Source organism: Leuciscus leuciscus, assembly GCF_965113295.1.
Source record: "Leuciscus leuciscus genome assembly, chromosome: 10".
Classification (NCBI taxonomy): domain Eukaryota; kingdom Metazoa; phylum Chordata; class Actinopteri; order Cypriniformes; family Leuciscidae; genus Leuciscus; species Leuciscus leuciscus.
The window spans coordinates 14,469,110-14,492,855 of record NC_138734.1 but is presented as its reverse complement, the minus strand read 5'-3'; the positions used below and the strand labels follow the sequence as shown (position 1 = coordinate 14,492,855).

At 39.3% G+C, this 23,746-nt stretch overlaps 1 protein-coding gene across 1 annotated transcript in view; it reads right to left on the bottom strand.

Annotated features, from left to right (window-relative positions):
- syt9a (synaptotagmin IXa) overlaps window positions 1-23,405 on the bottom strand; it is a 50,580-nt gene extending 27,175 nt beyond the window's left edge. Inside the window, exons 1-3 of the mRNA XM_082182995.1 lie at window positions 22,968-23,405; window positions 15,947-16,391; window positions 9,140-9,692 (exon numbers count right to left, since the gene is read on the bottom strand). Coding sequence (XP_082039121.1) covers window positions 9,140-9,692; window positions 15,947-16,391; window positions 22,968-23,115 — 1,146 coding nt within the window. The 5' untranslated portion in view covers window positions 23,116-23,405. The remainder of the gene's footprint in view (window positions 1-9,139; window positions 9,693-15,946; window positions 16,392-22,967) is intronic.
- Between the last annotated feature and the right edge of the window lie 341 nt (window positions 23,406-23,746).

Here is a 23,746-nt window from a genome sequence, read left to right as displayed (position 1 = left end):
CTTACAAAGAACATTTTCTACTTTTCCTCACTGAGAAGCACTACTGCTCAAACCTCATAGTTACAACGCGGACTGTTGAGCAGACACGTCTCAAGCCTTAGTGATCCAACTCCGGATACTCTTATAGGTTACTCTAGTGGATCACAGCTGAATGCGTCTTCTCCACACTCATTTACAAACAAAAATGTTTTCGCCTATCGTGCGTCTACTCTACACCCTTACCACTAAAAAGACGGATTATATCCAAGACTTCAGTCATAAATTAGTATTAATATTGATAGCATCACTGGTAGCTTCGTTGCTAACTCACTGTCCATCTGTTAAAATGGCGAATATATCAGATGTAAGTAGTCTACCTTTTGGTGCAGGTGAGGACACATTTGAGCTGCACGCACTGCAGTCTGAGCTGGAAGCTGTTGAGAAACAGATCCACGACCTTTTATTGAGACAGTCCGAGCTGAGAGACCGGTGTTTAGCTCTTGAAACATCACGCGCCGATGCACAAAAATCAGTGTTTAACGTTACTAACCCGCTGACTCCGACCACGTCTACTCCGTGCGTTCCTCAGCATCGGTCGCGATCAGCCATGGTCTCGTTCACTCCGGCTCCAACACGCCACCACGAAGCCTGGGTGGTTCCGCAGCGGAAGACGCGAGTCAGGTTTAGACCAAGACTCTCTCCGACCCTCCTGGATTTCGAGTTATCCACACAAAACCGCTTCTCCCCTCTTCGCGAAACAGAACGCGATGCTGTGATCATTGGCGATTCCATCGTTCGGCACGTACACACTACGTTAGGTAAAAGTAAGGTGCACAGTCACTGCTTTCCTGGTGCTCGTGTTTCTGAAATCGCTGCTCGCGTTCCCGAGATCCTGAACGGTGACGAGCGCGTCGGAACTGTGGTCCTGCACGCGGGAGTGAACGACATCAGGCTGCGCCAGACGGAGATTCTGAAGAAAGACTTCAGGAATCTAATCGATACGGTACGCAGCACATCGCCTGAAACAACGATCATTGTGTCAGGACCGCTTCCCACGTACCGACTAGGGCATGAAAAGTTCAGCAGATTATTTGCGCTAAATGAATGGTTAATGTATTGGTGCAATGAGCAGAAACTGCTCTTTGTAAATAATTGGAATCTGTTTTGGGAGCGTCCTAGGCTTTTCCGTGCTGATGGCTTACACCCAAGCAGATTTGGAGCGAATCTTCTGTCGGATAACATCTCCAAAATGTTAAATACCCTTTGACTAGTAACCAAAAGTCCAAATCATAGTCTCTGCTGCACCAACTTAACTGATATAAATACTAGTGTAGAACATTGCATAGAAACCGTGTCTATTCCTCGTTTAGTGAGATCAAATAATAAATCTACTGCAGGATGTCAAATATATATACTCCATTTTGATTTAATCTGCTCCAAGAATGTACACTTCCTAAATGTAGTCAAACAAAACTTAAGTCTGAACACAGCAGACGACAGGAGCATTTAGAACTAAAATATTGTGGCTGTGCTGCAGGCCTACCAGGCCGACTTGCTGAAGGACCTGGAACAGGGCCAGAGACTCCCCTTGAGGCAGGGGTGGAGCCTAGCCCCGATAGATGGACAGGGACCGACCTGGTGGTGGTGGGGAGGATGGGGGTGAACACCGGCGTCCTTTTCTGCAAACGTTTTAATGGGTGTTAACCAGGCTTAAATCCTCCATATGTCAAGTAGTGATTGGCTAGATCTGTGGTTAATGAATGTCATGATTAATAAATGACGTGATATTAGAGTCTTTCCGGTAGAACTTGCACTAGAGCTCCCATTTCTTTGAACTTTGAAACTTTGAAACACTTGATGGATTTGCTGTCAAGTCGTCGTCGTCAGTTAGGAACCTGGGTGTGCTCTTTGATACCAATCTGTCATTTGAAAGCCACATTTCTAGCATCTGTAAAACCGCAGTCTTCCATCTTAAAAATATATCTAAACTACGACATATAGTCTCAATGACAAATGCGGAAAAGTTAGTACATGGATTCATGACCTCAAGGCTAGACAGGACACTTAACACTAGAACTACCGGAATTCCATAACTACTAGAACGACCATAGCGGTCATTCTGACCGTTCATACTTTGACGTTCATATGGCCGTACTGAACGTCATTTTCGTCATGTCATATCTATTGTACATGTTAACCTTCTCTTTTCCAATGAAGCTTTTAATTCCTGTCGTCATAGCCCTTAAAACAAGCACAAAAGAAAGTTTCCCCCGACAGGCGCTGCCTCTATTTAAGGGACGTTTTGCGTCAAAATAATATTTTTTTCACCGCACTCACCACGTGAATAGACATGCACAAAAGTTAGGAAACGTCAAAGCTCATATCGTTTAGTACAGCCCTGTTTGTAAATAAGTTCAATAATTAATACAAAATAAAAAAATAAATGGATCTACAATGATAGGTATAAACAGGACACAAAATTTTAATTCAAATGAATGTGAAAATGTATACAAACAGGCTAAGAAAAAACATGAATAGCTAAACAAGAAAATGAACTGCTAGAACGATTAGTTTCAGTGAACAAAAAATATTAACGAGCAAAATCAGGTTAACTGCCCATTTGAACGGCGCAAACACCCCGCATCATTGACGCTTACGCACATTCCACACAGGTAAACACCGCCTTTCGTGTGCAGCTCCCACACACTTTTGTGACATTTGGCACGTCTCCTTGGTTTTATTTTGTTTGCAGTTCCTCCAGTTGTATGGCTTTTGATTCCATGTGGTCGGAGCGAAGTTCGCTCGCCAGTTGTGTGATGAAGTCCCTCCGCGAAACTTGCAATGTAGCGGACTTATGATATTTATAATGCGTGCGGTCAAAATGACCGTTATGGTCATTCTAGGTAGAAATAGTCAGAACTGTTGTGTGTTTTGTGATTTTAATCAAATAACAGTGTCAGAATAAAATATACACATATCTAGGAAAAGTCAGGGTCCTACAGCCACATTTATTTTATTTTAACAAAGTTATTACACTGTAAAATTTAAAAACGGTCAAAATGACCGCCTTGGGAGTTCTAGTGTTAATAGACATAAACGTCAGCTGATCCAGAACACAGCAGCTAGAGTTCTTACTAGAACCAGGAAGTATGATCATATTAGCCCGGTTCATTCAAAATTGCATTGGCTCCCTATTAACCCCCTGGGGTCAATGGTCGTCATTTCCAAAAACCTTGGAAATGACAGGTATATACTATGTTTCAGGAATGGCACAAAGGTGTGTGACTGTTCAAATCTCTGTCTTTAGATCAGTGTGTTCAATAATGTGCTTTTTTTGTCCTTTGTTGTGTATCTTTGGATTATGTTGTGTTGTAAATAAATCCAAACAATCAAAAAGCCATTCTTTTTTAAATCTCTACTCATTCTTTGTTTTGGTTCTCTCACAGTCCCCACCTGATAGGGCCATTATGGGAGGGTCTTTGTCTTTCTCAGGTGTGAAACACATCAATATTCATGCCTCCTCGCATAAAGCTTTCTTACACAAAACATGTCTTATACATTTTAAATCATTATATTGTTTTATCTGAATGAGAACGCAGGATGATTTTCACATAGTTTTGAAGCAAATATTCTAGGCTACGTGAAACAATTTTCAAAAGTCTTGTGAAGAAATAATCAGTATGGGTTTCATGACCTTATTTCAGTGACATTTTTTTTTTTTTTTTTTACAAACCACGCATAAACGTCATTATCTCAAAATTACAAACTTTTACATACATGCTGCTGACATATTATTGCAGCAGAGTTTGTGCTGAATACTGTGTAATTAGACTTTAGCCATGAAAATGTCACAAGTAACAGAAATAAGCACAAATGTCAAAGCATGTCAAAACACCTCCGAACCCAGAGGGTTAAACATTGAATACATTATAAAATCTTGCATATTACTTACAAAGCATTAAATAGTCTAGCACTCCAGTACTTGAGCGAGCTCTTAACGTATTATAGTCCTTCACGTCTATTGCAATCTCAAAATTCTGGACAGTTGAAAATACCTAGAATATCAAAATCAATCGCAGACAGTATATCCTTTTCCTCTCTAGCACCTAAACGTTAGAACAGTCTTCCTAGCATTGTTCGGGAAGCAGACCCACTGTCAGTTTAAATCTAGACTAACACATCTCTTTAACCTGGCATACACATAACACATTATCGATTTCTATAATTCAAATCATGTCAAATGATTGTTAGGCTGCGTAAATTAGGTCAGCCGGAATCGGGAATACTTCCTATTACACCTGATCTACTCCTCACATCATAAGGAGAATGGCATAAACGCTAATATTAGTCTCTCTGTTTATCCGAAGGTTTATCATAGTCAGCTGGACACAGGCCATATTCAGATCAGATAAAGGACCTGTGCCTAGACACAACCACAAAGCAGCCCTGAAGTGTTAGCAGAGACCGTGTCAACTAGACTATCCCCTGCTAAGGCGTCATCACCATCAACAAGTTTTTTTTTCCTCTGTACAGATGAAAATGTTATCAAAATGATTCCCGTTCACATTGATCCGCGGAAATGGCTAAAATGTTGTGTTATGCATGCCAGACAAGTAATTGGCAAAGTCACTTTGTAAAGATCCATTATCCATTCAAACGCGCATGCCTATAGACTAAACATGTAATACGCATGCCTTCACCGTTTTCACAGATTCACGTTTTTGCAGTTTACATGGAGATGATAACGGGATCATTTTCAAAACTCGTTTTCAAAAACTTGCACTTTGGTCCTATTTCAAAGTTTGCATTCTCAGGCCACCAAAAAACAGTTGACATGTAAATGAACGGCCAGAAGGCATTACAAGTTTTCTGTTTTTCAAACGGCTTACATGTAAGCAGCCCCCAAGTTAATAACTAATGTTTTTTTTCAACTGAAATGAATCAATCAAAGAATTAAGCTGGAAAATAACTTTTCTTATAGAGCTGTTGTACAGCCAAAACAATATTTTTTGCATGAATTTCCTTTTATCACTGTAAAGCTGCCTTGAAACAATCTGTATTGTAAAGCGCATTATATAAATGAAGGTGACTTGACTTGATTTTTAATTAATAACTCATGTTGATAGATTTAACATACTGTTAAAACTAATCGTGGTATGTGTATCTTTGCAGTGGTGTGTGCCCACCAAAAGCTAATTTAATTATTTGCGCGAGTAGATTACATACAAAGTCAACGCAAAGACGCAAATAGATGAAAATTCGCGCCTGGCGACGCAAATTGGGTGACGCGATTGCCGTGAATGCAGGACATTCACCTCAATCGCGTTTTCCGCGCAACTTGGAATTTTTTTAAACTCAAGCGGGAAAGCCACATGACGCGTTGTTGTGCATGCCAATTAGCGAAGAGCTTATAGACATGTCTAGATGTATCAGAAAATGGAGGAGAGCATTATTGTAGCTGTCTGCGGGCACCCTGGAATTAATGACAAAAACGTATTCATACAGAGACTGGACAAAAAAGGAGATAGCTTGGAGAAAAGTAAGCGAGGAAGTTGGACTTTCTGGCATATTTGGGACTTCCGCAACAGGTACAGAGCAGCAATAGTAGTTATCTCCAACATGGCGGAAACAAGGGCGGAAAGGAATGTTGTTATTGTTGATGTGCGCAATGTTTTAATTCGCATGAGTGACACGAAAAACAAGAATCCCACGAGTAATCTAGAGTAAAGTAGCGCGATGTGAATATTCGCTTCGCTTTTGTTGTGCACACACCATTAGACTGCCGACTCTATAAAACAGCGGCAAGAAGTGGGCTCCATCTCATGAATTCATTCACAGCACTTTTCATCATATCAGAACAACACTAACGTCAGCAGCATTAAAAAGTAACAGCCGTGTTATCACTTGTTCTGGAAATAACTCAGCAGAGAATGTGAGATGAGCTTTTTTAACACCTATTCATCTGAACTTCACAATGATGGCTTATAAAAAGGAGGAAAACGGAGGATTTAACTGAGAACTCACTGCCACATTGATGAGTTTAATCTACACCTGGCTATTCATTCATTCATTCATTAACTATTTCAGTCGTATCTGACTCTTGGTGATTCTATGGACTGTCCATGAATTTTATTGATGATGGTTTTTCGGGGTAGGTCGCCAGGTCTTTCCATAACCTTCCCCATTACATGGCTTGGGACTCACACACACACACACACACACACACACACACACACACACACACACACACACACACACACACACACACACACACACACACACACACACACACCTACAGATAATTTAGCGTCATTAGATGTTATGCTGATTGGCGTCTCACGGAAATTCAAAATTGGCTGATATCGAGAAGGACAGTTATTTTCAAAGCAAGTCACCCTGAGCAGTTATACAGAAAACATTTAAGCATAAAGTAAGTGCAATACTTTGTGATCCGAATTTAGATAAGAATCTGCTCATATAGATATTTAGCTTAATTGCTACCAAGTGCCTCTGAGAAAACTGAGTAGGTTTCAAATTGATGGCAAATCCAGCAATTATATATCCTCAAAAGCGCTTACTGCAACAGTCTGTTCACTCTTGATTTTGGAACTGGGGGTATCCAAGCAGTAGACCAGCATCTGTCAGATTCTATGATTTTTTTTGTTTTCATGTCTAAACAAAAAAAAGAAGGTGTTCGGGATGACTGAGATATTATAAGTTTGTACCTGACACTCCATTGTATGCCTGAGGCTCATGATGAAGATAACCAGGGGTTTCTACTGGTTCTGACAATAAAAGGTCATTTTAGTGCTGTGATGAGTTTTGTACAGGATCTGAGAAGCTAGTGGTCCTGCCATTTAGAAAGGGTAAACAAATGTTCAAGGGCAACTGCTGATGATGATGATTTGTGAACATTCAAACAATTTTAAATATAAAACACCTTTCTTATATAAAATATTTATCTAAAAGCTGTGGCAGTGGGTGTCATTGTCATATCATGTCTGTCCATATGCAACTTGTACACTTTAAGAAAACCTATGAAAACTAATGGAAACACATTATACCTATTATGCATGTCTTTATTTTTTAATTTTGATAAACTGTATAAACGATTGTTGTCCCCGTCAACTAATTTCCCATAGCATGTATCTTGTATCACTCTGTAATCCCTTCTCACATAATATAATAATTTCAGATCAAATCAATATTTCATGCTATTCTTCTCATTTATCTATTTAGTATCTATTCTTATTCCTCTTATTTATCTATTTGGTAAATGGTACAGTCAGACAGTCATTATTGCAAAATAAACCTTGAGGGTGATTTAATTTATAATCATAATTTGATTATAACACACTACAAGCTACAGTAGACTTGAATGAGGCCATTTGGGACAAGCCTCTTATTTTCTCTATGAATTTTGTATTTGTGGATTGTTATGACAGATCATGGTAGATGTGTCTCATTAGCTTGAGTTGTGCCTTAAATAAGCTCTACTTATTCTTTTTGAATCAGAAGAAAGCACAGGACTTTGAACATAAAAACACATCATGTGTGCTGTTAATTTAAGACAGTCACCAATGGTTTTATTTCAAAATGCCCCTCAGAGTCAGTTCATTGCTTATGCACTTGAAAAACTGCAATGTTTACTAGACTCCAGATCAGTGGCATGCACAGACGTCTGCGGGGGCACAAAATTATCGAAAATGACACTTTTGCTTTCAAAATTAAAGGGGTAGAGGCTCAAATATCTCCAAAAAGCTAATAATAATAATAATTGAGATTTATATTTTCTTAGCTATATCCCCCACTTGCTATGACCAAAAGACTGTTATGTTCTATTAAAATTTCACATAGCTGCCATTTCACATGATTTAGTTGTGGCTTTTCAAATGTGTGTGATCGTGTGAACTGACGCAGGTATATGATTTGTGCTGTGAGGGTAATGGTTTTATAGATTTGTGCTGAAATTGCTGAAGTGCAAAAAACGAATGATTTGCAATGAACAGGAGATTCTGATGAATTAATTTCTCATAATCATTGAAGTTTGAAACAATATGCCATGGCAGCTTCCAACATTATCAATAAAGACGGCCTTAAAAGGATATAGTTCAACCAAATGTAAATATAATAGAATTAAATCAGTAGTTTACCCAATATATCCTAATACCCCAAACAATCTATATTATATCCAAAATCTGTCAATCAGAATCTGTCATGCTTCACTGACCACCCTCATGTCATTCCAAACCTTTATGACTTTCTTTATTCTGTAGAGCATAGAAAGGAAATGTCAGATGACGGTCTTCCATGCAACAAAAACACATTGTGACCAGGAACTGTGAAGTAAAAAAAAAAAAAAAAGACTTGTGCGCTGGGGATGCATGCCTGGGACTTTTGTCAATATCCCGAAAAACTAATTTTGGCCAATAGCCAATTTCATATTTTTTTAAATTTCAGTTAGTATTGTGCAAAACATCTCGGGTTATGGCTGTAACCCTTGTTCCCTGAGAAGGGAACGAGACACTGCGTTGGAACGACACTTTGGGGAACGCCCTCAGCGTAACCTGGGAAGCCAGCGTAGCCGCCCTCAGCGTAGCCTCCCTGCCTTGGGGCGACTTGCTTCATCACAGAAGCTAACTCTGTTGTGTGCCGGCATCCATATGTAGCTTCTGTGTATGCCGTCACACATTACGTCATGACGCAACACCAATCACGATTGGCTTAGTTTAATTTATACTTCAGAGGTGCTACGCTGAGGGGCATTCTCTAAAGTGTCATTCCGACGCAGTGCGATTTCCCTCGAAAGGGAGCCTGTATTTATTTATTTTTTATTCTGGTTTCAGAGTTCTGAGGTCTCATTACCAAAAGGTAACTTGTTACAGCTAAATTAATGTTTTGATGAACAAACAGCATTTTTGAGAGTGCCACTGAGCCACAGTGTTTGCACTTTTAGAGGCAAATCAACCCATACATAGCTAACTTAAAGTTGTTTCTGCTAATTCAGCATATTTATAAAAAGAAAGATAAAATAAATATCTATAGTCTCTGAATATCTCAACTGATTCTCAAGTGTTTTAGAGTCTCTCTTTTGTTGTGTCCAAGTGTATCATTATCTCTTAGAATATATCTTTCAACAGAAGAATAAAAATCTACGCACCGAAGACACATACTGGATGTCCCTGCTGAGTTTGGTCTCCCTGGGAAAGTCCACTAGATCCAGAAAGTTGTCAACCACCACCTGGCCAATAATATCGTGGCGTGAAAAACGATCAAAATCGTAGACACTGAAGTGCAGCTTCCTTGTGGGCAGATCCGCATATGCCACAGGAAAGAGGAAGACCTCATCAAACACAGGGTTTAAAGTCTTACGATGCACCTTGGTCTGGTGCTTGGTTTTGCGGTCTGGGAGAAGGTAGATTTTTACATATGGGTCAGAAGTTCCAGAGAAGTCCTTGGCAGGGAGGTCTTGGGCTCTGTGGATCTTGACAATGAGCTGCTCCAGGTCACAGTCATATTTAAGAATAAAATGGAGGCGTCCACAGCTGCCCACATGACTGCTTCGGTTGTCCTCGCCATCTAGGGATCTTTGTTTGTAGAGTTCTGGTTTTAGCTGGCCCAGACTCATTCCAGTCAGAGAGTCCTGCCTCTGGAACTGGGTTACTGTGAAGTCAGGGTTAGACTGGTTCATCTGACGCCGAATTGAACTTTGCCTGTTGACAAATAGTAGGAGTTAAAAACAATTTACTGGATGTGAGGCTTACTTGGTTAGCCAAATAAATAAATGGGATGTCTCATACTAAAGAAATACTTTTTAGCCAGACCTTTGATACATCGTCATAAACAAATTCAATACCAATGGTCAGTCTAACAAATAAAATGCCAAGTTAAATGCCAAGTTAGTAAACCAAGAGTCAATAATCTATAATCTAATAATCTAAGCCAGAATCTATTTTACGATAAGTGTTACTTTATCACGGTAAAAGGATGAATGTCTCAGTTACATATGTAACCCTCATTCCCTGAAGGTGGGAACAGAGACGTTACGTCGGAAGACCGACAAATAGGAATATATGCTCGAGAGGCCAATCTACTTCGAGTGTAACTAAAACAAGCCAATGCACATTGGCATGCAATAATTGCATCAGCTACACTGCATCGTGGCACGTGTATGTAATAAGCAGCAGGTGCAGCACAGTCTTCAAGTTTTCGCTGAGGAGCCGAACCGGTGACCTGGCTGCCCCAGCGAGGCACAGCAGATGTGGCGACGGGACGTAACGTCTCTGTAGCCCCCCTAAGGAACCTGACGACCAGGTCGTGCTTACCAACCAACTTCCCAAACAACTGGCAGTGGGTGGTTTCTGGAGAGACATACAGGTCTACCTGAGCGGCCCCGAAATGACGCCAAATCAGCTGGGCCACCTGGGGATGGAGGCGCCGCTCTCCCAGGAGGGCAGCCCGTGAAAGCTTGTCAGCCACAGACAAGTCCGGAATGGAGGCTCTTGTTCCGAGAATGCTGGCTGTGAGCAGACTGGGGTTCTTCAGCCGGCGGTTGGGTGTAGTGTTTGTCTGCCGGGGCAGAATGCCTGATAGCCTTAGTTTTCTTCTGTACAGCCGAGAACTGCTGGGCATAGTTCTTGACCGTGTTGCCGAAGAGGCTGGTCTGGGACACGGGGGAATTAAGGCGAGACACCGCAGGTGAAAACATTGTTTTTTCATGCAGTGGTCAATTTTGAGATTTTTGGCCAGTTTTGGTCAAAATAAAAATGATGTCAACATTACACATTAAGGTGGTTATTTCATAATATTTTGTCAACTTGCACCTTTAGATTTCTATCGGAAATTACCAAAATTTAGCATTATAACGCGAGCTCCCATGCCGTCTCCATACACAAAAACATGTCATGCCTGTTATCATTGTAAAGCTCTCAGTCTCCTACACAGCGCTGTCTAATCCAAATATGGGCATTTCCTTTGTAGAAATAACCAACCGCAAAAGTTTGCCGGGGAATCTACAGCCGAAAACCACATCTGATTGTTTTTCTGAGCCAAAATGTAAGCACAGTCAAAAAGGTGAAAAGGCACCGACAGGAGATTGAAGAGGAGCCTACATATGGTGCAGGCATGGACATTTAGGCTGTAAACAGACAGGGAGCTGTTTATTCGATTCAATTATTTATAGATGGACATACAACAAACAGGGACAGTTTGTTTTCCATTTTTGTGACTGTTGTTATGTGTGTTTGTTAAGGTAGTTCTTTTCAGCTTAAGGAAGCTGCTATTAATAATTTATTCATTTGTGATGCGATCTGGGAAAACCCATCACATGGTGAAATTTTATTTATTACAGCCCTTTCCAAATCTGTTTTTATTTCTTTCATCGTTTGTCGGTAACAAAAGTTATGGTTATCTGAAGTCGGCTGATCGCTATGATTTTCAGGAACAGAATTTTGAGAAAAACAGGCTTAATTAACTGTCACGTCCTGATAGCGGGATGATTGCCACTCTTTTTTTATTGCCTTTTTTCATATCACATATGTTAGTAATCATCATAGATTAGGTATCATTCAAAAGTTACGAACTCAAAATTCATTCTGTGAAAACCATTTTGAAATTGGACGATTGAGAGACGAGCAAGATCTTTTAAGCAAACAGTTACTTCAGACTCAGTTGTTCTCTTGTGCTCCGCATCTCACGATAATGTTGGATAAAAAACGAATAAAATAAAAATAAGAAAACTTGCGTGCCGTTGTAGTTTATACAGGACTGGTGGGAAATGCGCATTGATATACCTTAATTCTAGGTGTTATGTGGTTTATTTTGATAGGTGAACTGACTTTGTAGTGTTAAGAGAAGGAGAGCTGCTACTATAAATCGCTATTTTTCTGCACTAAACTAGTGAATTTTGCCAATATATATTCAGAGATGATAGACAAGATTTTATATAATAATAATTTAATGAAAACCCAATTTTGACCAAAAAAAACAAACAAAAACTGACATTTAACCTATTTTTAGACCTTACTGAAAACATACCAGCACGACATCCGACGGGTTTTCCCAGATCACATCACATTTATAAATTTCCATGTGTTTTAAATATTATACTGAATATATATTATGTTTGTAGAGTGGGGGTTTCATTAGAAATGTATGAAATTATACAATATAAAACTTTAAAGGCTGTTTTCTCAAAATTAGTTTTTTTCTCACACTCAGAGTCAGATATATACACTTCAGTAGCACCTACAAGCACCAACTTTTCCAGACTTATACTTAAATATATTCTGAAGGCTTGTATTGAGGGATTTGTTGATATATCATTCTATCCTGAGTTATAGGTCCTTTTACTCCAAAAAACATGGCGACAATTTATTTTTTAAGGCTATTGTCAGTATTCTCTAATTTACTAAAGCACAAAATAAGATATCCAGAATCCCCTCTGTAAAAGCCCTTTCATCTAATATGTCAACAAATAGAACCAAGAAATTTAAACCTGGTCCTTTCCAATTTCCAGATTTAGTTTTTGGAAATGTATGCAAATGAGCGTATATTTGGCCTCATTTGCATATTAAAACATTAATTTACACAAAACTTGTGTACGTTTTTTATGGCAGTAAACATAAGTAAACTGGAGAAGTTTCACAGTGATATCTTCTAATTAAAAAAATGTCCCTATTCACCTGTAGTGTCTCGCCTTAAGAAACCTGACTTTGTTGGTACCCCTTATGTCAGCGGGGCTCAGAGACCACACAGCAACCTTCATTGCTCGAAGCGTGAGGTCCGTCGCGTTACAAAGTTCTTGTAGAACTTCTGGATCATGACCACCCTCGTGCAGGTCTTTCACTGCCTTGGCCTGATGGACTTGCAACAATGCTATAGTGTGTATGGCAAAGGCGGCTTTCGAGAACCAGCGCTAGCCGTCTCGAGAAACCAAACGTCTCGCCTCGAGGGATTCGACTCGAGCCTGATCCTCTCGGCGGCCCATGAAAGCATAGCTGTCATTCCTGGGTCTAACTCGGACAACGCTATGGTTCCCGAAGGAGGCAGCACAGCCGAAACGTAATTTCCAAAAAAAGTTTGGCTCACCCTCCGATGTAGCGATTGACATTCAGTCGTCGGGGGGAGCCCCAAAGGGACTGGTACACACTTTTGAGATGGTCCAGCCTGTTCCAGAGGGAGCTCCACTGGCTGTGGAGTGCACAAGGGTTGAGGGTTCCTAGGGGGTTGGTTCCCTGAAGGATGCGCGTTCACCGTGATCCTCAAATCACCCGCGCTACTGCGCGAAGTAACCCACTGAGAAGGATTAGGTTGATGCAGAGGCACAGGGACCCCACCTCTTTCGAGGTATTGGAGTCTCGACAGCAACTCCAAGATGGTCATTTTCCCGCAGTGGGTTCATGACTCATCCACGAACGGCACCTCAGCATGCTTGATGCCCAGACACACGAGACAGCGAACGTTCCCATCCGCCGGTGCCAGGTAACGACCGCATCCAGAAACACACGGGTTGAATGTCATGTAGGCTCTTTTAGCGAATTCACTCTCTTACAGTGCTGAAGCACACAGAGGAACAGCCGCAGCAACACAGATAGGGAATAGAGCAGCCTGTCGTGTGCTTTCAGCTCTTACCCTCTTGTCAGAACAGCTTATGTAGCGCTCTTACACAGCGCACCTGACCAGCTGTGAGAACAGCCTTGTTGCTCAGTTAAACTGGCAGAAAGAACATTGAGGAAAATTGGCTCCGCTGCAGCACCGTAACACCAACACCGAACAGGAGAGAGCTTCTTCCAGATGAGATGCTTCTTCAGAGATGACTTCTTGTCCTAGAAACACCGCTTTGTAGAGAGCAGAAGACATCAACCGCTAGGCTCCGAAGCAAAAAGCTCAGGAATGCGTTGCTTCTCATTATATACGCGCGCCGCGATGTAGCGAAACTGATGCAAATAGCGCATGCCAATGTGCATTGGCTCGTTTTAGTTACACTCGAAGCAGATTGACCTCTCTAGCGAGATTCCTGTAACGTCGACAGTGACCGACTGAAAGGGAACTCTGCTTCACTGAGTTTCACAATGTGCTTAGGAACATCTTTACACATGACAATATTCCCTTTATTGCATAACCTCATTAGGTATGTTGACATGCATTCATTTTCGTCAATCGGAACGAATCCCTTTCGATTTCAGATTCTGAAAGTTCTTTTTGAACCCTAAACTTATATGTAATGTCACTGGAGCTACTGTGAGTATAATTGTCATTTTTGCCTTGATGACATACCTAAAAGGCAAGTTGACAAATACATCAGAGCAGCTTTTTTAGCAAATACAGACATCCCAAGTCTCCCGGAAGTTCCGGGAGTCTCCCGCATATTGATAGTGGCTCCCTGATGCCCGCAAATTAGTTAAAATCTCCCGGAATCTAGAGCGAGCGAGCAAGAGCGTGCATGCGAGACAGAGACTGTGTTCTAAACCGTGTAGCGCACGCACGGCAGTGAGGGAGAGGGAGCGAGAGACCTTGCGTGTGTGTGCTAGCGTACGTGTGTGCCTCATGAAGCGCATGTAAGATAGAGAGCATCCTGATTGGCCTGTTTCGGTAAATCAACCAATCAATTGTCAGTGTGGGCGGGCCTTTTATCTCTTCTCCCGAACCGAATTGTGTCGCCATGGCAGAGGGAGAGTGCCCCAACAATGAAATGATTCAGGATACCTCCCTGAAATGACTTTTTACAGGTTGGGATGTCTGCAAATATAATAAATAAATTAATATAATAAATAAATATTCAGTCCACTGACCAGTTTGTAAGATGTAAATAAACATATGCACGTTCATAAGAATTGTCACGCATCATGACCAGGGTTTGAAATCAACACCCGCCAACCCACCAAATGCAGGTAAAAATCAACAGTGGCGGGTAACGCTGCCAAATCACTAGTCATTTTGGCCTGTTACTGTTTAATCACTTTGCTGGGGAAGTTTGTGTACGGCAAATCTGTGCATATTTAGCACAAATACTCAACTCGTGAGTCATCATGATATATTAAATACAACTTATTGCGCAGAATCTGCGCATATCTGGCTTACTTGAACATGCAAGTCATTACGCAACAAATAACGGTGTGCTTGTTCATTTGCATTGAAGCAATAGCGAAGATTAAAAAGCATTTTCAAAAGAACAGAACAGAATAGCGAAGAACAGAAAATACATTGTTATTTTCCACAAAAAAAAAATTATGTTCTTTGTACTGTATTGATCTGTCCATCTAAAACACTTTTTTTGGTGATGAGGATGTAAGAGGAAGGGAAGAGATGGCTGGATGACAGGATTTAGTTTGAATAAGAAATGAATGTATGAAATCCAAAAAATTTGTATATATATATTTATATTTATAAGCTGTGACGTAGTTAATCTGGTTTATTTCTTTTTTGCTTTTTTGGCTTGTAGAAGTTCTGAATGGCCGGTATCTTAAAAATGTAGTAGCCAAATTGGCCGGCGAGTGAAAAAGTTCATTTCAAACCCTGATCATGACACTGTGCAAGTGAGCAATGTTTTTTTATTTAAACTAAGAAGATTTAGATGCTTAGTTTCTTTTCTTTTTTTTTTTTTTTTTTGGATTGATTGATTATTTCAAATCTACACCAAACCTTCTACAATTCATTCAGTTACAAAATCTCAACAAAAGCAGTATGATTGATTCAAGAGACTTGATATTTCCTTATTCAGGAATGCTCTTGTCATTTTATGCTGTAATTTTTAAATGTGCAAGAAAACACTGCAAGCTGATGGGCCTGCCTTAAAATTGTCCAATTTTAAAGTGAAAACTGCATCTTTATGAGGTCAGTGTCCTCGATTGTAGAGACACTTAGTGATAAATACTGATTAGAGACCAAATTGACCTCTCAGCCAGTTCTATTGTTGAGAGACTGATGTTTTTACCAGAATCCATTAAATTATAGAAGGTTGAATTACCTGACACAGGTCGAAGAGGGATCCGTGATTTGCCTCTGCATGCGTGTGTTGCCATGGACACCATTTTCTTGAGTCTTAGATTCCACCTCCAGCGGAATATCAGGTGAAGTGTGGCTTATTTTGAGGGCTGCCTCAGGCACTGGCACTGCAGGAGGAGATCCTGGAACCGCCGGAGAGACTGGAGTGGGCGGCACTGTTGTCTCTTTTACCACTGAACATCGGGCATTATTCCGGCGATCGAGCGTGGCGTCCACCTCTGGACGCTGGGGTTGAAGGGGTGGAGGAGGAGGATAAGGAGGGTCTGGATGTCCCTCCTTGGTGCTTAGAGAGAGGCCTCGCTCGCGCCATGGGATCCAGCACAATTTCCATGAAACAAAGAGAGAGACGCCAAACAGGGCCAAGCCACAAGCGGTCACCACCAATGACAGCAGGCTAATGGATATGTCTACGAAGAAAGAATTGAGTGCATACAAAAAGAGGGTGAGACAGAAATATAGGCCACATACATCTGTTAATTTTACACAAATGCTTTCTGGAACATGATGTAACAGTTCAGATTTAATACAAATTTGTTTGTCACTACCAACATTTTTCAAGAATTAATTATGTTGTAGATTGCAGTTGTCAAGAAAGTCTATGTGTACACAAAGGAATGGACATAATTTTCTGCATTGTCTAAGTGGCAAGTGAAATTCCATAAAAAGTGCAACAATGCCATTTAATAGAAATCAAATTATATAATACATATCACGCTTGGTGCAGTTCAGTATTCAATAAATGAAACTGTAAATATTATCACAAAGCATTTTCACACTATTGGTTTTGCATTTTTAATCTATATGAATCTCTGTGAATTATTTGAACGACTCATAGAGTCAACAGGCTTCAATGGGAGTCTATAGCAGATACCAGTAACACTGATTTCAATAGATCAGAGATTATGGTTCATTGGAAATGTGCTTTAAACTCATAGGTAGAGCTTAGAAGAAACACTGAATTCATAAAAACAATCTTAGGATCATATATTTTGCAAATGCTGACAGAAATTGCAAATATTAAATGAAGTATATCATCAAAAAAACAGTAAATTGGCTCCATTCGTTCACAGCCATTCAGTCTAAAGATGTTTGAGCAGCAGCTCAAAATTCAAAGAATAATGTAATGGACTTCAAGTTAGAGACTACATGTCTCCAGTCATTTACTACCTTTTCCTCAAACCTCTCATATAGACACTACAGTATAATATTCTTTAAAACACCTGCTTTAAAGCACCTGCTTTACTTTGATATGTAATGCCTTTCAGTATGTACAGTTTCCTTGTTCCGATTTTCACAAAAAAAAAAGAAAAAAAGAAGCTCCCAAGCATCCTACATCAAACTAACCATATTCAGCACACTGTATTCCCGAGACACCTAACTGAATGCCTATTCTAAGCCACTGCCATTTAAAACATTGGATATTGTCACTGTGATGATTAGCCTTAACCACCAGTGACTCTAATGAAATCCATGAACTTTAATTAAAATCAGGAACTTCAGTTAATTAGCAGTGAGCAGTAAAAAAGGGAACCCTCACACAGTTCATTCAAAGCATATGACATGTTTAATTAGGATGGACAAAACTGGTTTAATGAACTCCACAGTGGTGCAGCCAAGGGTTAGACAGTTTGGACAGGATCACCAATTGGACAGTCAAGCCCCCTTAATAATTGTCTTGAGGAAGTTCAGGGGTGTATACATCCCCAAATATTTTTCTCTAGGCCACAACACCCTGACACAATCTGAAAAAAAGATTTTATCATTTTATTGAAAGTAGACAAAAGAGTAATTACACAGCAAAAAATAAATAAATATATTTGTAATTGTCATAAGTCAAAATGCACATTAGAGTATAGGGCAGGGGGGAAAGCACCGAGACATGGGAACAAGGACATGTAAAGCAGACTGCTTTTGGTCATTGTCCAGAAATATTTGACTGATCAATGTCATGACTGACCAATCATAATTAAGTATTCCAGAGATATGATTAATATATTATCAATATACTGTGTTGTATGTTTCCAACTGCAGGCCTCACAGTGCTTCTAGACATTTTCCCAGCTTTCACCCCATTAGCTACAGCCCTGACAGAACCATTTAACAAATGCTCCAAGTCCCACAATCACAAAGGAAAAAGCAAAAAATATTTTTTGAGGTATGAAATATCAGTTTACATTTACAAACATTGCTTTTGCCACCCTTTAATTGTAATAATTTAGTGAGATTTTTGTATGCACAAGGAGTCTGACAACAGCCAGTATGCTCCACACAGAGATAGATCTCATCTCACCATCGAGTATGTCTGTGATTACATTAAGATTTATATTAACATATTGTTTATAATAGATTGATTGAGGAATACTAAGAAACCCACTGCTGCTGTGAGTCTCCTTCTCTGAAATGATGCTCTGGCTGGAAAACGGATACTCCACATAATGTATTTTTACTGGTGGCATACAATAATAGTCTTTAATGGGTCTCTTGCTACTTGTTCCACATTTATTAGTGGTTTGACCGTCAGGTACATGAGGAACCTGGGAAATCTGATCATGGGATCCAAATGTTGAAGAAAATGGGGCATATACCATGCTGTCTGTCTAACTCCAATTAAAAAGCTGGCTGGTTGTTTCCTACCATAAATATCTTATATCGAATACTGAGAATTTAAGATAATCATACTTAAAACCCTTGGTATTCTGAGACAGCCAATATCTGCGATGAACAGCTGATCAAAATACCTGGGTGTAACTTTCTTAAACCTGTTTTGGAATGATTGTGGAGAAAATTACATTATCTAATGAAATTACAAATCATGAACAAAAACAGTATTATTAAAATGCTTTTATGACATTGTACCGTGCATTTATATAGAAAATAAAATGTACTTTTAAATAGCAAGCTATATTTGCTACAGTTCAAAATGTACAACCAGGGCTGTCTTAATATTTCGAAGAAACAGATTATCCAGTTAAAAAGCAGTGTTGAACATGTTGAAAGAAGAAAACATTAATTACCAGTACTTTATTTCTTAGTGTCATAGTATGATATTGTCACGTTATGTTCTTTTTTAGTTCTGACTCTAATTTGTTTTCATTCATCACATTTTTCTTTTTCTTTTGTTTTCCCGCCACTATATAATTCACCGTGGACACTAATCATCACAGCTGTTCGTCTTTTAGTTAATCGTCTCTGTGTATTTAAGTTCCTGCCTCTGTTATGGTCTTTGTCGATTGTTGTCTGTGCATTGGCACACTGTCACGCATGTTTGTCTGTTATTCTTTCTTTATCATCGTCTTTGTCTTCCTTGGATCAGCACATTACAGATATATTTTATGTGTATTTTAATGTTAAATGTGTCAAACGTTTTGCCCAAAATATAATCTTAAATAAAATAGAGGTTTAATAAATTATCAAGAAAACATGTATTATCAGTTACGCGTGTCAGCAATCCAGTAGCACTGGGCATGTCTTGTCATCTGTGCTATTTAAATCACCAAATGACATATTTATTGAAGGAAAAACGGTTCACAATTTAGAATAATAGAGAGTCATTAATAGATAACTAGAAAGTAATGCCGGACAAATGAGTAGTACTATACCCTTCAGCTATTACTACTAACTATTATGGAAAAAAGAATTATAAAGATTTACCAATTAATGATCAATTACAACATTAACATCTGACTGAAATGTGAGCAATGGCCATGTTCAGAGTAAAAAAGACAATTGATCATGGCCCAGACACGTTAATGTTGTGAATAATAATTAATTGATAAATCGTCATAATTGGTCATAGTTATTAATATACTAGTTGTTAATTATGATCTCATTCAGAAATTATCTCAAATAGTAATTATTACCTAATACAGAACTGTCTCAGTCCTAAATCTGCTATTACTAACCGATTAGTAGATTTCTATATAATAGTAGTAGGAAGTGTAAATGTAGTACTACTCATTTGCATAGTTACACCTATTAATGATTGACCATTATTTTAAAGTGACATACAAATATTTATATTTTACTCTTGTTTTTTATTTTATTTTATATATATATATAGCAACCTAAATAATAGCATTCGAGTAGCACGTTAGTAGCATGTAATAACCATGTAACAAACATTTACGAAAACATGTATTATTAGTTACCGCTCTATGAGACCTCATTAGTTAGGTTGTGGCTAACTAATACTTAGTTAGTTACCTGTAACTAATGAGGACTGGTAATAGTTTGTAATTATGTTTCATGCCATCATTACATCATAATATTCCACAGAGAACCCATGGAATAAAATAATAATAATAATAAAGAACCTGTATACAATTTGAAACTATTTTAGCTCAATTAAAATGTTGCATTATGGAACCATGGCATTTTTATGGCAACTATATAGAACTACACCTGGACCTTAATTCTTTTTTGTTTTCCTCACTTCCTCTTCTTTTATATCGCAGCAGAAACAGCAGCTGCCAAACTCTATTTGATTTGAGCTGTCCCTGTTGAGCAGAGTCCTCTAAAGCAGCCTAACTCATTTCAGTCAACTGAATGTGTCAGTTACACTTCAAAGTGAAAGCTCCACAATGGCTCATATCTAGTAACCCATAGAAACATTCCAACACACAAAGAGCTTCAAAGAGCTCTATAGCTGAGATTCCCACTGCACTGCAGCTGCCTGTACGAAAGCATTTGTGTTATTTTTTTTGCGAACACAGACATTTTTGAAGTGAGGTTTTAAATACTAATAATGCAGCAAACATATCTATACATTTGCAGTTACGTAATACATGTAACATTATACTTATGGAAAAATGCAGGTTTTCTTTGTATTCACCTTCACAAACAGGAATATTACACATGATCCTAAACCCCTAAAAAAGTGCAATGTCAACATTTAAAAGTACTAGGCGGTCAATCACCCTTCCTATCTTGTTACATGCCAAAGCGGTTATGCTAGATCATCTGGCCCCATTCCACAGCTTTCTGCAAAGTGGGATTGAGAAGATGAAATGGGATTTCCAATAAGAGGTTAATAAAGCGATGGAACTCCAGCCTGTGGTCTTTCATGCTGCAACCCTTTCTCTGAACCAAAAACCAAGCTGAAGAATACTAAATGTTAGTTATGCCAATAGCATTTTCATAAGAAGGGGGGGGGGGCTCTAAACATACTCAATCATTGCAAAATCACAAAAAAAAAAACTGCACTTGCTATTTAATAGGGCCCCTTGTGTAATCAAGTCTCTTCCAAAAAAAAACACACACAAAAAAAAGATATATCCTCCAAATGAAATAACAATGTTAACATGGCATTCAAATAAAGGCGACCATTCCGGCACAGTGAGATGCTAGATAATTATTGTTTTGCCTCTTTCTTTTCACTCTGGCTTCATGCTGCTGATTATTTAATTATAGTTTACACAGCCACTTGGTCTAAATGTCCTGAACTCCCGTGGAGAAAAAAACTTTTGCTGCAAGACTGGTCAAATGCATATCCAAGCTATTGAAGGTTTTTGGTAAATAACTTAACCCTCTACCGCACATTTCATAGACTGTAAAACATATGGATGTTGTGTCCGTGACATCACCCGTAGGTTTCTGAAGAGCATTTCTGAAGACCAAAGTGGGCGGAGCCGGCCATCGCCATCTTGGCAGCGCATCACCGCACGTCACTCCCAGATACCCGAAAATGGGCAAAGAGACGGGATTAGCTGAGGTGACGTGACAGCTAACAGACAGCAAACAAACGGCTAGTAGTGACAGCAGCGGCAATCCACCTGACACTCAAGCCCCTAATTATGCAGAATTTTAAGACTTAATATATATTTAAACAGATGAGTTTAAAACCACCCCTCTCACAGGTGTCATGCAGGGCAAAATTAACTATTTAGACCAAAACCACTTTTTGTAGGCCTACCAGGCTGTAAATATATATATATATATATATTTTTTTTTTTTTTGCTGTAAAGTTGGGCATACAGTATTAACATGGGGGGTCAATGGGATTGACTCTCTTTTGGAGCCTGTCTCTGGCGGCCAGTCGATGAATTGCAGTTTAAGTCACTTCCGTGTTGGATTCAAGAGAGAGACAGGAAGGTTGCCGCTTGGTTCATTTCCTTGCCACTGTCTCTTTAAGAGAACATTGTCGTTTTTTTTTTGTGGGGGGCTTAGTTTAGCCAAGAAATGTTTAGTCTTTAGATAGTAGTAGGCTATCTAAAGAATAATAATAACAATAAAAATAAAATAAAACATTGATGTAACGTGGTAAATGTGTGTTGAGTCAGGCTATCCCAAGGGACATGGCATTAAGAGAATGGATTTTAATAAGGACTGGATTGGTGAAGCTTTGAAGGGTACAACATGCTACAACCACATTTCCAATAATCTCTCATAGCTACAAGTCAAAGTGTGTATACTCTGCTGAGGTATTACTCAATTTCGGTTTTGGCATGTTTACTCATTTAGAATTATTATTATTATTATGAAGTTATTTATATGATATCAAATGGACAACCCTGAAGGTTCCTGGATAAAGCTGAGCCAAGTGTTTCGATTAAGGACTCAATTGTGATCGATCAAACCTACAACCTTTTGGCACCCAGTGAGATTCATCCATGTCTTATTTATTAGAACATTAATAGTAGGCTATTTAATTATTCTTACAATTCGTTCCAAATCATGAGAGAAATACCATTAGCATTTCTTTAGAATTTCTGACAAAAGTATTTGATTCTATACACCAAATTCAACAGACACCGACACATAACGTCAAGTAAGATATCACATGAATGTGGTCGACATTCCTCAAGCGTGATCACACCTGGAGGTTGATTTTTAATAAATTGTTGAGCAACAAGTCAATACTGAATGAAATGAAAAAGAAAGAGAAAAAAAATAGCCTGGATATGAAGTTGAGATGGTATTTTAGTGTATTAACCTGCTGAGGGGGAAAAGCGCATGCAACCGTTTTGTACAGAAGTGTCGCCTACCTGAGTCCGAATACCTCGGCCTGGCAAGGTCTCGAAAATAATAAATGAAATCCAAACAGTTTTCGTTCTGAACCTCCCCTTTAGAACAAAGATCCGATAAGAGTTCTAGTGCTTTTTGACAAATCTCGTCCTCTCTGTCGACAGGCATTTCCCACCAGCATCCTTCTGGATTGTGGAGCTTCTAAAGCGCAATCCCCTCACAGAGAAACATCATCTCACGGACGGCATCTCGCTCTCGCGGACAAACCGAGCTCTTTTTAACGTGGAAAGTGTTTTTATTATTATTATTATTCCCTTTCAGAATTCACTCGACACGGTGAAGTTCTTGCTTGACGTGAAGCCCAGTCGTGACGCAAATGGAGTCAGAAAACAAAAGCCACCGGTTGAATCTTCACACACTCACACACACACGCGCGAACTGAAGTGAGAAGCTCAATGTCCACGCTCGCCGTGGTGCTGAAGACAGTGCGCATGCTCACAGCCTGATCGAAACGTAGTGTGTTCCTTGGTCCTTTAAACAGTCGTTTTACAGCTGAAGCTAAAAATCAGTGTCTACCACAAAACCAGTAAGTACACTTTTCATACAGCAAAACCTTGGTTTTACAGGAGTAACACTAACTAGAGTAACTTTGTGATACTTGGTACGCAACTTGTCATGATGCGATTTTAGTTTGGAACATCTTAAAGCCAATGAAAATCCTGGCATATCTTATTATGGTGGTGTTTCGCACAAAATAGACTAAGAAACTGACCTGGTTGATTGCCTGATGGGAATTTGT